This window comes from Pecten maximus, chromosome 9, assembly GCF_902652985.1.
Source record: "Pecten maximus chromosome 9, xPecMax1.1, whole genome shotgun sequence".
Taxonomy (NCBI): Eukaryota; Metazoa; Mollusca; class Bivalvia; order Pectinida; family Pectinidae; genus Pecten; species Pecten maximus.
The window spans coordinates 18,400,474-18,418,614 of NC_047023.1; the positions used below are offsets into that span (position 1 = coordinate 18,400,474).

At 39.1% G+C, this 18,141-nt stretch overlaps 1 protein-coding gene across 10 annotated transcripts in view; it reads left to right on the forward strand.

The window, feature by feature from the left end:
• LOC117334867 (rho guanine nucleotide exchange factor 28-like) overlaps positions 1-18,141 on the forward strand; it is a 209,554-nt gene that overhangs the window by 33,436 nt on the left and 157,977 nt on the right. For all 10 annotated transcript variants that reach the window (XM_033894704.1, XM_033894703.1, XM_033894701.1 and 7 more), the window contains exons 4-5: positions 991-1,144; positions 16,953-17,249. In XM_033894704.1, the coding sequence (XP_033750595.1) occupies positions 991-1,144; positions 16,953-17,249 (451 nt within the window). The remainder of the gene's footprint in view (positions 1-990; positions 1,145-16,952; positions 17,250-18,141) is intronic.

An 18,141-nucleotide genomic window follows, 5' to 3' on the forward strand; every position in this document is an offset into this window, starting at 1 on the left:
AAATACCACAGAATGCCTGTAAGCTTATGGTACGGTGTAGCATATGTCAGCTATTTTCTTCGGCAGTTTCTTTTTGATGTAAGAACCAGGGTCTCTCTCTAGTTTTATTATATTTGTTCAGAAGGTATCTGGGATAGAGTAAAGTTCCTCATATAAATGACCTTGACCTATTTCAAGGTAAGAGTTGTCAAATATGGTAAAAGCTGCTCAACTTCAAAAGACCCAATTAAGGTATTTCAGGCCATTCCTGTTAATGACTTTAGCTTCTTCGGCACAAAGAAGTCAAGAAAAAAAATTATTGTAGATTCCAATGGGAAAATGGCATGATACCAAAGGCTTGGCAATACACTACTAGCTGATCAAGGCTATTAAACACCATAAAGCTGCAGATTTAATTCAGGAGATGGTGTGGTATGTAATATTAATCACTGAAGTTATTGCCATTGTTGAAATATAAAGTGCATTTTCTGGAATCAATGTGTTTTTTTTTTTACCTTTGTAAGGTGTTTATCCTCTGTAGCACTTGTGTGAAGTTCTGACTACACAACACTTCTTAGTATAACATGGAAGTATCCAAAAAATGATTCACCAATCAGATTGCATTTTACATCTGCCAAGGAAATTTCAAATGCATCTGTACCTGTAGGGGAGCTCTCCTGCATGGAGGTTGACATTCTCAGGCTGTTACTCACCTTTCGTAGCTGTCAGTCTGATGTACCTGTTTGATGCCGTTGTATGCATATTTTAAAAACATTTATGAGATTAAAACTATTATTATGTAATAAATGTAGTGATAATGCATTCTAAACAATTTGTTTTCTTAATCGATTGTCTTTAAACTGTTTATCGTCAGGAATGCAAGAACATGTTTCCTGGTAAAATGTTTAACATTTTAATTTATCATCAGTTACTATACCAAATATGGTCAATGTTTTAATTTGAATCTATGTGTATATAAAAGTAAGGTAGATAAGATGTTTTTGATTCTAGGGAGGTGGAACAATACAGCTGGACTTAACTGGACATCAACAGCTGATTGACCAACTGAATGTCCATCTGTTTCTGGTATTTGAGGGAGAACTACAGAGGCACCTCACAGTGCTGAAACATTACAAAGACAATCACTACTTCTCTATCATACCAGGTATGTATATCATTGTACTAAAGGATGATTCTATCATACCAGGTATGTATATCATTGTACTAAAGGATGATTCTATCATACCAGGTATGTATATCATTGTACTAAAGGATGATTCTATCATACCAGGCATGTATATCATTGTACTAAAGGATGATATTCTATCATACCAGGTATGTATATCATTGTACTAAATGATGATTCTATCATACCAGGTATATCATTGTACTAAAGGATGATTCTATCATACCAGGTACGTATATCATTGTACTAAAGGATGATTCTGTCATACCAGGTATATCATTGTACTGAAGGATGATTCTGTCATACCAGGTGTGTATATCATTGTACTAAAGGATGATTCTGTCATACCAGGTATATCATTGTACTAAAGGATGATTCTATCATACCAGGTGTGTATATCAGTGTACTAAATGATGATTCTATCATACCAGGTATGTATATCATTGTACTAAAGGATGATTCTATCATACCAGGTATATCATTGTACTAAAGGATGATTCTGTCATACCAGGTATGTATATCATTGTACTAAAGGATGATTCTATCATACCAGGTATATCATTGTACTAAAGGATGATTCTATCATACCAGGTATGTACATCATTGTACTAAAGGATGATTCTATCATACCAGGTATATCATTGTACTAAAGGATGATTCTATCATACCAGATATGTATATACTAAACACCAATACAGGGCATTTCCATTGTACTAAGTATATATTGCTATTCCAAAGGATGATTCCATCACACGAGATAGCTCTAACATTAAGATCAACTGTTGACAGAAATACCTATCTAAAGATAAGTGGGAAGGGAGGTAACTCTGGCATGCCTGCCTGGATTTCTAGTACACATGTTATAGTATGACTGGTTACCAGCAGCTGTTAATACCCTAGACATATTGTTCCAGGTTGACTGGTAGCCTACAGCTGCCAAGCTATACAGCTGCTGAACATTTACACCTATTTCTGTTTGAGTAGGTATGCTTTAAGAATAAGGCAAGCTAACCCCCACCAAAAAAATTAAAAAAAGTGTAAAGGTTGAGATATACAATGATTCTAGAATGTTGAAATGTTAGCAAGTTTCCACTTTGTGTTTTCAAACATGAAATTTACCAGGTACTGGGTGATAATAGAACTCTGTTTGATGAGCAATTAAGGTCAAGGTCACATCAGATTTGTTGTATTTAAAAAGATCAAATATGTTAATTATTCTGTTAAGACCTATAGGTAGTAGGGTAATAGTAAGTGATATCAGGATGTTTGCTGTTACAAAGTGTTAGCATTGCATTGTGATAGATGTATAAATGAATAAGAGAGAGAAATAAAAAATCTATAAAAACATTCATTAAGTTGTTTTAAAACATTAAAATTCTGGATTTTGGCCCCATAAAGGGAAGTTTAAAACATGCATGTCTCTTACCTACAAACAACCTGTCTCCGAGTTTCTCCCTTTTCAAAAAATTATTTCGCGTAATTGTACCATTTAGAGACCACCGAGGCAGCAGGCTAGATAATCTTTGTCCAGTTTTGATGTTTGACCTTTTTGTCCAGTTTTGATGTTTGACCTTTTTGTCCAGTTTTGATGTTGATGATGAGCTCCTTAACACTGCAAGGTCACCAGGACCAGCCAAACTTGTCTCCTGTAGTATGGACGACATCGGCTGGAGTGAATGAAACTCAATTAGGCAAATAGGTCGCACACCTCAGAGCAATTCTGATTTCCATCATGGGTCAATCAAACACAACCATCATATTTTACAAGTGATAATTTCTCATTTGACTGGTGGCTGGTCTCGGTAGATATGATTAGAATAGCTTGGGTAAGGACAATGTATTATAGAGGTAATACTAATGGACGGGTTGTGTCAGCATATAGGGATGTCTGTACGAGATCTTTATCATGGGACGATATGTGATGGATCATTGGAGGAGATGATGGCTCCGAGGATTGGAAGGATGGAGAGGGATTTGTGCAGAGGGGATGCTGACCAGGTGGTTAAATGCTTCATGTCATGGGTGAGGATCAACAGGGGTCATTTTGGGTTTAGTGTTAACAGCTTACGGGATTGGGAAGTTGGTATATTGGTGACAGGAATTCTATAGTGTCAGAAGGAGGATCGGCAGGACTCTTGTTGTCAGTGGCTGTCAACACCATTGGTGAAAACGAAAAACATTTGACGATTTTAAAATTGAATTGGCGAAAGTAGAAAAAAGTTTTAACATGGAGAGGTTTTTGGTGTTGTTTCGCGAAAAAGGTGGCCATAGCTTCTATCTCATGGCTCATGGAAATAGTTTTAAAATGGCAGTTAGATGGATATATAGAGATCAGAGATGGATAGGTTTTTATAGTCAGTCGTTAAAATGGCTAGCTAGATTGGGAGAAGGGATTTTGTTTAAGAGTGAGGGGATTTGAAGAGATGGCTCTCGAATTGGAACAAGGAAGCTCCTGGTATTTCTATTCTAAAGATTTATTTAGATGGACAGTGGATAAATGTGCATAAAAGAATTGCACAAAACACAATATTCTTGGGTGATCAAAAGCTTGTGAAATCAGGGAAAAAGACAGTTAACAAAATTAATTTGTCGAAAAGGCATGTGGTACCAGAAGGAGAAATAAAATGCTCATATGATGTGACATTGTACCACTCTCGGGATTAGTGCAATGATTGCGAGCTGAGAGTCATAAAAAGTGTATTCATGTAGGTAATGAAACACAGTGATAGATAGCCAAGGGGACATTTACTGTTAATTTTATTTTCCATTTCACTTGCAGCTACCATTATCATTTCTTTATTTCCTCCAAATTGAAGAGTTACAAGAATGTGCATTGTAGTCACAAATACAAATCAGATATAATTAATTAATTAATTAATTAATTAAATACACATATATACATCAGTTTATTACAAAGATGAAGAGATAAGTTGATAAATCAAGAAGTTGTTTAGTGATACTTTTTGGGTGTTTGCATCATCGTAGTAGTTGGTGACTACCTCACTGAACAATATACAGGAGGCCCACCACAACATTGCCATCTGGACCATTAGGGTAAAGTTTTTGCCCAAGAATATAACCACGACAGAACAGACTGACCTGTTACTCAGCTTCCCCAGAAATACAATCTGGCATGGGTAGGGAGTTCGAACCACACACCTCGGATCTTCACCTGTGATTACATGACTGGCACTCTAACCAATTAAGCTATTGTGCCTGGCCTTCTATCAAGTGATAACAATAAAAAGGTTTTCATAGCAGCAAATCACACAAACTATTTGGATTGCCTGCAAAGCCTGTGGTCATTTTGTCACGGAAGGTGAAAGAAGGATTAGAAAGTATTGCTAAATAGGAACATAGCACTACATATTCTGATTGATAAAATGGTCGTGAGATATTTGAATCTGTGATTACCTTTCTTTTTGCAAATCAATTTTTAATGAAAATTACTTAACTTAATTAAATTTCGATAAAAATATGAAACTTTAAAGATCATGGTACCAGAAAACATGATGTAAACACTTCAAAAGGGATTAAGGTTGAGTATCTCTGCCATGTGATTTGTTGGTAGGAGACTACTTAGACTAGGTGTGGCTGGTATAGGCTGTTTACTCATTTCATCCTCCACCCTGTCCCCTTCCCAACACATGCTAACTCTATAAATGCTATCAGGTCAGGGATGTTTATAGTAGAGTACATCCTGTATTCCCAGGAACCTCTCCCATACTTGGCTACTATTAAATCAGTAGATACCTAGCAATTCAGCATTTCATATAGAGAGAATTTAATCGAGTTCCAAAATTTAACTACCTATAAACATCTATTAAACATATTAAATTGATGTTTGTGTTTTTTCTGTGTATATGCTAGATGATGTATGTCTATGTTTATATGTCTATGTTTTTTATAGAATATAAATATCTTCTAAAAAAAAAAAAAAAAAAATCAAACTTTAAATGATTAAAGATTGAATGCAATTTTTGCTGTTAAATCAGGTGGTTTGCCATTGTCTTGAAGTTAAACATTTATATGTAGAATTAGAAAGTTCTTTTTCTGTGTGATAAACTTTGTGTGAATTTTTACATTCATACAGTGTTTACTAATCATGACAGTTTTATATCCAGGTGGATAAAACTTGTACGAAGGTCGACTGTTAATAGAGGTTACTTATGACATTGGTTTTATTTCCACCTGTATAAATCTTGTGTGAAGCTGGAGACTGGAATTGATCAGGTGCTCAACACACCTGAAGTTAATTAATGAAATAGGTGTATTTCCGGTTTGGCATGGTGTCCACTCACGTTCAGGTGCCAAGGGCTGAAGATAGATTGATATTTGATTGGCTGAGTAATCACTGATTGCAGAAAAGTAGCCTTTTGAATTCTGTATGATATCAGGTGCGTAGAGATTATTCTTGGGACGATTTAGTAGAACATAAGTCCTTCAGTAATGAAAAATGATTCAATACAGACTTGGCTGTCGTTTATTGAATCCATAGGGGTCTTGTAGTACATGCCAGTGTGCTATATATTTTCAAGTGCTATTTTAGAAAGAATACAAATCAGGGTACCATTTATCACCTGGAAAAGTCAATAGAAAGCACAGGGGTCGGAGCAGTGATATAGATATACTAGGGGGCCCAGGTTACAGTCACATGGCACGTAAATGTACTAATGCAGACTGGATGCTTTCTCTCCTATTGATTGTTAGAGGGTCCTGGCTTTAGGTGCCTCACCAGCATCCCAACGCTCTTCTGTGCTACCTGAATTCCCATCAATGTGCTACCGCTGATTTAGAGAAAAAGATATTTACAGATATTGAATTGCAGTGCGTTGATAAGACTGTGAAGTTGCTTCCTTATCTGTCGTATTGTTTTACACATTACCAAGGGGAATTAAGTCTGGAAGGTTCTACATGGATCATTGAGGACTTTGATTCCAAATTAACTTTTTCTTCCAAGAGCTATTATAATCCACCAGTAATTATTCCCTGTTGGAATGGGGACCTCACTGTTCTCATTGCAGGTGAGTGATTTCAGTTCAGAAAAAAATCTTATTAGTTTCTTAAAGAATTTTTTTTTTCACTAGAAATTTTTTTAAATCAAGGAATCGGATATGTAGTAGAGCTATCTGAGTATTCATTTGTATTAAGAAGTTTTCTTTTTACTGTTTTAAAAAATCACCAGAAATATTATGCGTCTAAATACAAAAGAATCGTGTATATATGATGTTTTAACATAAGTCTCTGGTATTAACACTGACAAGTCCCTGTGATGTTAATATTGTGACAAGCCCCTGGAATGTCAATGTTGTGAAAAGTCCCTGTAATTTTAATGTTCTAACATACATGTATGGCCCCTGTGATGTTAACTCTTTGCCTCTGGGATATTAACATTGTGACAAACCCTGTGATGTTATTACTGTGACAAGCCCTGGGATGTTATTACTGTGACAAACCCTGTGATGTTATTACTGTGACAAACCCTGTGATGTTATTACTGTGATAAGACCTGGGATGTTATTACTGTGACAAGCCCTGCGATGTTATTACTGTGACAAGCCCAGGGATGTTATTATTATGACAAGCTCTGGGATGTTATTACTGTGACAAGCCCTGGGATGTTATTACTGTGACAAGCCCTGGGATTTTAGTACAGTGACAAGCCCTGGGATTTTAGTACAGTGACAAGCCCTGGGATGTTATTACTGTGACAAGCCCAGGGATGTTATTACTGTGACAAGCCCTGGGATTTTAGTACAGTGACAAGCCCTGGGATTTTAGTACAGTGACAAGCCCTGGGATGTTATTACTGTGACAAGCCCTGGGATGTTATTACTGTGACAAGCTCTGGGATGTTATTACTGTGACAAACCCTGTGATGTTATTACTGTGACAAACCCTGTGATGTTATTACTGTGACAAGCCCAGGGATGTTATTACTGTGATAAGACCTGGGATGTTATTACTGTGACAAGCCCTGGGATGTTATTACTGTGACCAGCCCTGGGATGTTATTACTGTGACAAGCCCTGCGATGTTATTACTGTGACAAGCCCAGGGATGTTATTATTATGACAAGCTCTGGGATGTTATTACTATGACAAGCCCTGGGATGTTATTACTGTGACAAGCTCTGGGATGTTATTACTGTGACAAGCCCAGGGATGTTATTACTATGACAAGCCCAGGGATGTTATTATTATGACAAGCCCTGGGATGTTATTACTATGACAAGCCCAGGGATGTTATTATTATGACAAGCCCTGGGATGTTATTACTGTGACAAGCCCAGGGATGTTATTACTATGACAAGCCCAGGGATGTTATTATTATGACAAGCCCTGGGATGTTATTACTATGACAAGCCCTGGGATGTTATTATTATGACAAGCCCTGGGATGTTATTACTATGACAAGCCCAGGGATGTTATTACTATGACAAGCCCAGGGATGTTATTATTATGACAAGCCCTGGGATGTTATTACTATGACAAGCCCAGGGATGTTATTATTATGACAAGCTCTGGGATGTTATTACTGTGACAAGCCCAGGGATGTTATTACTGTGACAAGCCCAGGGATGTTATTATTATGACAAGCCCTGGGATGTTATTACTGTGACAAGCCCTGGGATGTTATTACTGTGACAAGCCCTGGGATGTTATTACTGTGACAAGCCCTGGGATGTTATTACTGTGACAAGCCCAGGGATGTTATTACTGTGACAAGCCCAGGGATGTTATTATTATGACAAGCTCTGGGATGTTATTACTGTGACAAGCCCTGGGATGTTATTATTATGACAAGCTCTGGGATGTTATTACTGTGACAAGCCCAGGGATGTTATTACTGTGACAAGCCCAGGGATGTTATTACTGTGACAAGCCCAGGGATGTTATTATTATGACAAGCTCTGGGATGTTATTACTGTGACAAGCCCAGGGATGTTATTATTATGACAAGCCCTGGGATGTTATTACTGTGACAAGCCCAGGGATGTTATTACTGTGACAAGCCCAGGGATGTTATTATTATGACAAGCTCTGGGATGTTATTATTATGACAAGCCCTGGGATGTTATTACTATGACAAGCCCTGGGATGTTATTACTATGACAAGCCCTGGGATGTTATTACTGTGACAAGCCCTGGGATGTTATTACTGTGACAAGCCCTGGGATGTTATTACTGTGACAAGCCCTGGGATGTTATTACTGTGACAAGCCCTGGGATGTTATTACTGTGACAAGCCCTGGGATGTTATTACTGTGACAAGCCCTGGGATGTTATTACTGTGACAAGCCCTGGGATGTTATTACTGTGACAAGCCCAGGGATGTTATTACTGTGACAAGCCCTGGGATGTTATTACTGTGACAAGCCCTGGGATGTTATTACTGTGACAAGCCCTGGGATGTTATTACTGTGACAAGCCCTGGGATGTTATTACTGTGACAAGCTCTGGGATGTTATTACTGTGACAAGCCCTGGGATGTTATTACTGTGACAAGCTCTGGGATGTTATTACTGTGACAAGCTCTGGGATGTTATTACTGTGACAAGCTCTGGGATGTTATTACTGTGACAAGCCCTGGGATGTTATTACTGTGACAAGCCCTGGGATTTTAGTACAGTGACAAGCTCTGGGATGTTATTACTATGACAAGCCCAGGGATGTTATTATTATGACAAGCTCTGGGATGTTATTACTGTGACAAGCCCAGGGATGTTATTACTGTGACAAGCCCAGGGATGTTATTATTATGACAAGCCCTGGGATGTTATTACTGTGACAAGCCCTGGGATGTTATTACTGTGACAAGCCCTGGGATGTTATTACTGTGACAAGCCCTGGGATGTTATTACTGTGACAAGCCCTGGGATGTTATTACTGTGACAAGCCCAGGGATGTTATTACTGTGACAAGCCCAGGGATGTTATTATTATGACAAGCTCTGGGATGTTATTACTGTGACAAGCCCTGGGATGTTATTATTATGACAAGCTCTGGGATGTTATTACTGTGACAAGCCCAGGGATGTTATTACTGTGACAAGCCCAGGGATGTTATTACTGTGACAAGCCCAGGGATGTTATTATTATGACAAGCTCTGGGATGTTATTACTGTGACAAGCCCAGGGATGTTATTATTATGACAAGCCCTGGGATGTTATTACTATGACAAGCCCTGGGATGTTATTACTGTGACAAGCCCTGGGATGTTATTACTGTGACAAGCCCTGGGATGTTATTACTGTGACAAGCCCTGGGATGTTATTACTGTGACAAGCCCTGGGATTTTATTACTGTGACAAGCCCTGGGATGTTATTACTGTGACAAGCTCTGGGATGTTATTACTGTGACAAGCCCAGGGATGTTATTACTGTGACAAGCCCTAGGATGTTATAACTGTGACAAGCCCTGGGATGTTATTACTGTGACAAGCTCTGGGATGTTATTACTGTGACAAGCCCTGGGATGTTATTACTGTGACAAGCTCTGGGATGTTATTACTGTGACAAGCCCTGGGATGTTATTACTGTGATAAGACCTGGGATGTTATTACTGTGACAAGCCCAGGGATGTTATTACTGTGATAAGACCTGGGATGTTATTACTGTGACAAGCCCTGGGATGTTATTACTGTGACCAGCCCTGGGATGTTATTACTGTGACAAGCCCTGCGATGTTATTACTGTGACAAGCCCAGGGATGTTATTATTATGACAAGCTCTGGGATGTTATTACTATGACAAGCCCTGGGATGTTATTACTGTGACAAGCTCTGGGATGTTATTACTGTGACAAGCCCAGGGATGTTATTACTATGACAAGCCCAGGGATGTTATTATTATGACAAGCCCTGGGATGTTATTACTATGACAAGCCCAGGGATGTTATTATTATGACAAGCCCTGGGATGTTATTACTGTGACAAGCCCAGGGATGTTATTACTATGACAAGCCCAGGGATGTTATTATTATGACAAGCCCTGGGATGTTATTACTATGACAAGCCCTGGGATGTTATTATTATGACAAGCCCTGGGATGTTATTACTATGACAAGCCCAGGGATGTTATTACTATGACAAGCCCAGGGATGTTATTATTATGACAAGCCCTGGGATGTTATTACTATGACAAGCCCAGGGATGTTATTATTATGACAAGCTCTGGGATGTTATTACTGTGACAAGCCCAGGGATGTTATTACTGTGACAAGCCCAGGGATGTTATTATTATGACAAGCCCTGGGATGTTATTACTGTGACAAGCCCTGGGATGTTATTACTGTGACAAGCCCTGGGATGTTATTACTGTGACAAGCCCTGGGATGTTATTACTGTGACAAGCCCAGGGATGTTATTACTGTGACAAGCCCAGGGATGTTATTATTATGACAAGCTCTGGGATGTTATTACTGTGACAAGCCCTGGGATGTTATTATTATGACAAGCTCTGGGATGTTATTACTGTGACAAGCCCAGGGATGTTATTACTGTGACAAGCCCAGGGATGTTATTACTGTGACAAGCCCAGGGATGTTATTATTATGACAAGCTCTGGGATGTTATTACTGTGACAAGCCCAGGGATGTTATTATTATGACAAGCCCTGGGATGTTATTACTGTGACAAGCCCAGGGATGTTATTACTGTGACAAGCCCAGGGATGTTATTATTATGACAAGCTCTGGGATGTTATTATTATGACAAGCCCTGGGATGTTATTACTATGACAAGCCCTGGGATGTTATTACTATGACAAGCCCTGGGATGTTATTACTGTGACAAGCCCTGGGATGTTATTACTGTGACAAGCCCTGGGATGTTATTACTGTGACAAGCCCTGGGATGTTATTACTGTGACAAGCCCTGGGATTTTATTACTGTGACAAGCCCTGGGATGTTATTACTGTGACAAGCCCTGGGATGTTATTACTGTGACAAGCCCTGGGATGTTATTACTGTGACAAGCCCAGGGATGTTATTACTGTGACAAGCCCTGGGATGTTATTACTGTGACAAGCCCTGGGATGTTATTACTGTGACAAGCCCTGGGATGTTATTACTGTGACAAGCCCTGGGATGTTATTACTGTGACAAGCTCTGGGATGTTATTACTGTGACAAGCCCTGGGATGTTATTACTGTGACAAGCTCTGGGATGTTATTACTGTGACAAGCTCTGGGATGTTATTACTGTGACAAGCTCTGGGATGTTATTACTGTGACAAGCCCTGGGATGTTATTACTGTGACAAGCCCTGGGATTTTAGTACAGTGACAAGCTCTGGGATGTTATTACTATGACAAGCCCAGGGATGTTATTATTATGACAAGCTCTGGGATGTTATTACTGTGACAAGCCCAGGGATGTTATTACTGTGACAAGCCCAGGGATGTTATTATTGTGACAAGCCCTGGGATGTTATTACTGTGACAAGCCCTGGGATGTTATTACTGTGACAAGCCCTGGGATGTTATTACTGTGACAAGCCCTGGGATGTTATTACTGTGACAAGCCCTGGGATGTTATTACTGTGACAAGCCCAGGGATGTTATTACTGTGACAAGCCCAGGGATGTTATTATTATGACAAGCTCTGGGATGTTATTACTGTGACAAGCCCTGGGATGTTATTATTATGACAAGCTCTGGGATGTTATTACTGTGACAAGCCCAGGGATGTTATTACTGTGACAAGCCCAGGGATGTTATTACTGTGACAAGCCCAGGGATGTTATTATTATGACAAGCTCTGGGATGTTATTACTGTGACAAGCCCAGGGATGTTATTATTATGACAAGCCCTGGGATGTTATTACTATGACAAGCCCTGGGATGTTATTACTGTGACAAGCCCTGGGATGTTATTACTGTGACAAGCCCTGGGATGTTATTACTGTGACAAGCCCTGGGATGTTATTACTGTGACAAGCCCTGGGATTTTATTACTGTGACAAGCCCTGGGATGTTATTACTGTGACAAGCTCTGGGATGTTATTACTGTGACAAGCCCAGGGATGTTATTACTGTGACAAGCCCTAGGATGTTATTACTGTGACAAGCCCTGGGATGTTATTACTGTGACAAGCTCTGGGATGTTATTACTGTGACAAGCCCTGGGATGTTATTACTGTGACAAGCTCTGGGATGTTATTACTGTGACAAGCCCTGGGATGTTATTACTGTGACAAGCTCTGGGATGTTATTACTGTGACAAGCTCTGGGATGTTATTACTGTGACAAGCCCTGGGATGTTATTACTGTGACAAGCCCTGGGATTTTAGTACAGTGACAAGCCCTGGGATGTTATTACTGTGACAAGCCCTGGGATGTTATTACTGTGACAAGCTCTGGGATGTTATTACTGTGACAAGCCCTGGGATGTTATTACTGTGACAAGCCCAGGGATGTTATTATTATGACAAGCTCTGGGATGTTATTATTATGACAAGCCCTGGGATTTTATTACTGTGACAAGCCCTGGGATGTTATTACTGTGACAAGCTCTGGGATGTTATTACTGTGACAAGCCCTGGGATGTTATTACTGTGACAAGCCCAGGGACGTTATTACTGTGACAAGCCCTGGGATGTTATTACTGTGACAAGCCCTGGGATGTTATTACTGTGACAAGCTCTGGGATGTTATTACTGTGACAAGCCCTGGGATGTTATTACTGTGACAAGCTCTGGGATGTTATTACTGTGACAAGCCCTGGGATGTTATTACTGTGACAAGCTCTGGGATGTTATTACTGTGACAAGCTCTGGGATGTTATTACTGTGACAAGCTCTGGGATGTTATTACTGTGACAAGCCCTGGGATGTTATTACTGTGACAAGCCCTGGGATTTTAGTACAGTGACAAGCCCTGTGATGTTATTACTATGACAAGCCCTGGGATGTTATTACTGTGACAAGCTCTGGGATGTTATTACTGTGACAAGCCCTGGGATGTTATTACTGTGACAAGCCCTGGGATTTTAGTACAGTGACAAGCCCTGGGATGTTATCACTGTGACAAGCCCTGGGATGTTATTACTGTGACAAGCCCTGGGATTTTAGTACAGTGACAAGCCCTGTGATGTAAACATTATGACAGTCCCTGTGATGTAAACATTGTGACAGTCCCTGTGATGTAAACATTGTGGCAGTCCCTGTGATGTAAACATTGTGACAGTCCCTGTGATGTAAACATTATGACAGTCCCTGTGATGTAAACATTGTGGCAGTCCCTGTGATGTAAACATTATGACAGTCCCTGTGATGTAAACATTGTAACAGTCCCTGTGATGTAAACATTGTGACAGTCCCTGTGATGTAAACATTGTGACAGTCCCTGTGATGTAAACATTATGACAGTCCCTGTGATGTAAACATTATGACAGTCCCTGTGATGTAAACATTATGACAGTCCCTGTGATGTAAACATTATGACAGTCCCTGTGATGTAAACATTGTGACAGCTAGTTCCTGTGATGTAAACATTGTGACAGCTAGTCCCTGTGATGTAAACATTGTGACAGCTAGTTCCTGTGATGTAAACATTATGACAGTCCCTGTGATGTAAACATTGTGACAGTCCCTGTGATGTAAACATTGTGACAGTCCCTGTGATGTAAACATTATGACAGTCCCTGTGATGTAAACATTGTGACAGTCCCTGTGGAATGTTGATAATCAGAATTGCATGTCAGTGCTGCCTTATACATGTTAACATCACACCACCTGGTCTTATTCTCACTGCACTTTTACATGGTTCTCCATACAAATCTAGATTGACAGTACTGATTATAATGATTCTCCATATCTCCCTAACAGTACTGATTCAATGAAAAGAATGACTCTCAGTATCCCCCTAACGCAGTACTGAGTCAAAGAATAGAATGTCTGTCTATATCTCCCTACAATACTGAGTCAAAGATTAGAATGACTCTCCATATCTCCCTACAATACTGAGTCAAAGATTAGAATGACTCTCCATATCTCCCTACAATACTGAGTCAAAGATATGAATGACTCTCCATATCTCCCTACAATACTGAGTCAAAGATTAGAATGAATATCCATATCTCCCTAACAGTACTGAGTCAAAGATTAGAATGACTCTCCATATCTCCCTAACAGTACTGAGTCAAAGATTAAAATGACTCTCCATATCTCCCTAACAGTTCTGAGTCAAAGATTAGAATGACTCTCCATATCTCCCTAACAGTTCTGAGTCAAAGATTAGAATGAATATCCATATCTCCCTAACAATACTGAGTCCAACATCAGAATGACTCTCCATATCTCCCTAACAGTTCTGAGTCCAATATTAGAATGACTCTCCATATCTCCCTAACAGTTCGGAGTCCAATATCAGAATGACTCTCCATATCTCCCTAACAATACTGAGTCCAACATCAGAATGACTCTCCATATCTCCCTAACAGTTCTGAGTCCAATATTAGAATGACTCTCCATATCTCCCTAACAGTTCTGAGTCCAATATCAGAATGACTCTCCATATCTCCATAACAGTTCGGAGTCCAATATCAGAATGACTCTCCATATCTCCCTAACAGTTCTGAGTCAAAGATTAGAATGACTCTCCATATCTCCCTAACAATACTGAGTCAAAGATTAGAATGAATATCCATATCTCCCTAACAGTTCTGAGTCCAATATTAGAATGTCTCTCCATATCTCCCTAACAGTTCGGAGTCCAATATCAGAATGACTCTCCATATCTCCCTAACAGTTCTGAGTCAAAGATTAGAATGACTCTCCATATCTCCCTAACAATACTGAGTCAAAGATTAGAATGAATATCCATATCTCCCTAACAGTTCTGAGTCCAATATTAGAATGTCTCTCCATATCCCCCTAACAGTTCGGAGTCCAATATCAGAATGACTCTCCATATCTCCCTAACAATACTGAGTCTATGATTAGAACAACTCTCCATGTCTTCCTTTGAACACGTGTTCCGACTATAAAAGACAAGGTTCATTAGTTGTATGGAGCCTTGATGACATTTTTGGTGGCAGACAGGTAGAGCATTGAGGAGTAGACTGACATTGTTATCTAGGTCATTGTTACAGTTCTGCAGTGATATGTAATACACGTTAGGGAATTTCCTAGACTTCCCCTCCAATACACGTTAATAGATAGATGTAAAGTTGATGAGTAGATATTCGTGTATGCTAAATGTTTGTGTGTAGGTATTACTGTGAAGGGCACTGTAATGACAGGTTGGTATCAACATATAGGCTGAGCCAAGCAGCATATGTATATTGGCTGAAGGTAAGACTTTTAGGTGGTGACAAGTCATGTTGTATACCCCAGTGGGGGAACACAGGCTAGAGTCTGTATGTGGTACATCTCTAACAGGAAATAAGGTAACACCAGCTAGGGTCCAGAAGTGGTACATCTCTAACAGGAAATAAGGTAACACCAGCTAGGGTCCAGAAGTGGTACATCTCTAACAGGAAATAAGGTAACACCAGCTAGGGTCCAGAAGTAGTACATCTCTAACAGGAAATAAGGTAACACCAGCTAGGGTCCAGAAGTGGTACATTTCTAACAGGAAATAAGGTAACACCAGCTAGGGTTCAGAAGTGGTACATATCTAACAGGAAATAAGGTAACACCAGCTAGGGTCCAGAAGTGGTACAACTCTAACAGGAAATAAGGTAACACCAGCTAGGGTCCAGAAGTGGTACATTTCTAACAGGAAATAAGGTAACACCAGCTAGGGTCCAGAAGTGGTACAACTCTAACAGGAAATAAGGTAACACCAGCTAGGGTCCAGAAGTGGTACAACTCTAACAGGAAATAAGGTAACACCAGTTAGGGTCCAGAAGTGGTACAACTCTAACAGGAAATAAGGTAACACCAGCTAGGGTCCAGAAGTGGTACAACTCTAACAGGAAATAAGGTAACACCAGCTAGGGTCCAGAAGTGGTACAACTCTAACAGGAAATAAGGTAACACCAGTTAGGGTCCAGAAGTGGTACAACTCTAACAGGAAATAAGGTAACATCAGTTAGGGGCTGATGATAACCTAACAGGAGACGAGGTAAGGTGAGCTAGAGGGGTCAAGAGGCATAAGTGATATATGTTCCATTTATATTTAAATTATATGGTTCATACAAATGATGAAAATGAGTGCTTTGATAAGGGATCAGTGCTGGAAAAGTGCTGGGATTGGGATCAGTGCTGGAAAAGTGCTGGAATTTATGGTTTGGTCATGCAGTGCTGGAAAAGTGCTGGGATTTGCTCACTTTAGTGCTTGAAAAGTTACTGGAATTCTTACATACTTGCTGTAAAAACGCAATTCTTTTCAGATTCCTAAAAAATGAAATATCTGTATGTGTAATATACTATAGCCTCGAAAAACTTTATCTTTTAAAAATACATAATTGACGAGTTCAGCAAAGGAAGAATTTAAGTACTTCAAATGATGTCATCTTATTTTGTTAATTACGATTATAATCACTTTTAATGCATTCCAGTCTTTATTAAGTTTACAAATCATCATGTGACACATTGAAGTACTTACTGGTTAGAAAACTACTCATTATTCTAATGGTTACTCATTAAATGTCTTTTATATGGCTTATAAACGTGACCTTTAACCATTAGATACTCAACCACATTTATCTTCATTAATAAACTTAAACGTAGGTATAAAGTATCTCATTTAAAAACATCCCCTTTAATTACAGGACCATATGGCCTTGATATGTACGTATATAGATAAAATTATCATTGTCACTGTCTTGTTTCTTTCAGCACATCACCGAGAAGAATCCGTTCAGTTGAGCATCCTCTGTTTCCATGGCAACGAGTGTAGCATTTTGGGTGGCTCCCCTTTTAGATTTTACTATGACAGTGCTTTCTATATGGCCCAGTTCCTGGTGGAGAGTGTATACAATGTCACTGCATTAGACGACCTTGAACTCATCCGATCCGACTACTTTGATCTATCAAACGAGATTCTGGACACATTGGATGATCGGCTCCAGAAAGCATTAAATTTCCTGGACATACCGGACTGGTGGCATTTACTAGGCTCTACCTCACCACTGGGTCAGTATAATGGATATCAAACAGAGTAACACAAATCTCTAATCTATCACAAATCTCCAATACATCTCTGTCTGGACAGGCATCTCTTCTATATTTTTTCAAGGAGCTGTAGTGTGTGTCTTGGTTTCCAAACTGTTTGATTTTCTCTACATGTTTTTGGGTCATTCTAAACAATACACAATGACACTAGAAATTATGTATATAATTTATACATGTATGTTAATAACAAGTAAGTAAGATCAAATCTGTTAATCAAGCACATTGATAAAATATAAAATGTCTGTGACCGACATTGACACAATATAAAATGTCTTTGACTGACTCTGAAACAATATAAAATGTCTGTGAAAATATGAAATGTCTGTGACCGACACTGAAACAATATAAAATGTCTGTGAAAATATGAAATGTCTGTGACCGACACTGAAACAATATAAAATGTCTGTGAAAATATGAAATGTCTGTGACCAAGGCTTAAACAATATAAAATATGTCTGTGAAAATATGAAATGTCTGTGACTAAGACTTAAACAATATGAAATGTCTGTGAAAATATTAAATGTCTGTGACCGACACTGAAACAATATGAAATGTCTGTGAAAATATGAAATGTCTGTGACCGACACTGAAACAATATAAATGTCTTTGACCGACACTGAAACAAATAGTCATAGCTGTTGTATATTGGACTAGTTATGTGATCTAAGTCATAGACACGTTTCTAAAGCTCAAGCCTGTCTGCCCCGTAGTCTGTTTAGTGAATAATTCCTGAACAGGACTGATTTGATCCCAGGGATGTTGGTTCAGACTATAACACTTTTATACAGTACCATAAAAATGTACATTATACAAGAATTGTTTTTTAAAGTATAGGAGATATTAAAGTGACTAG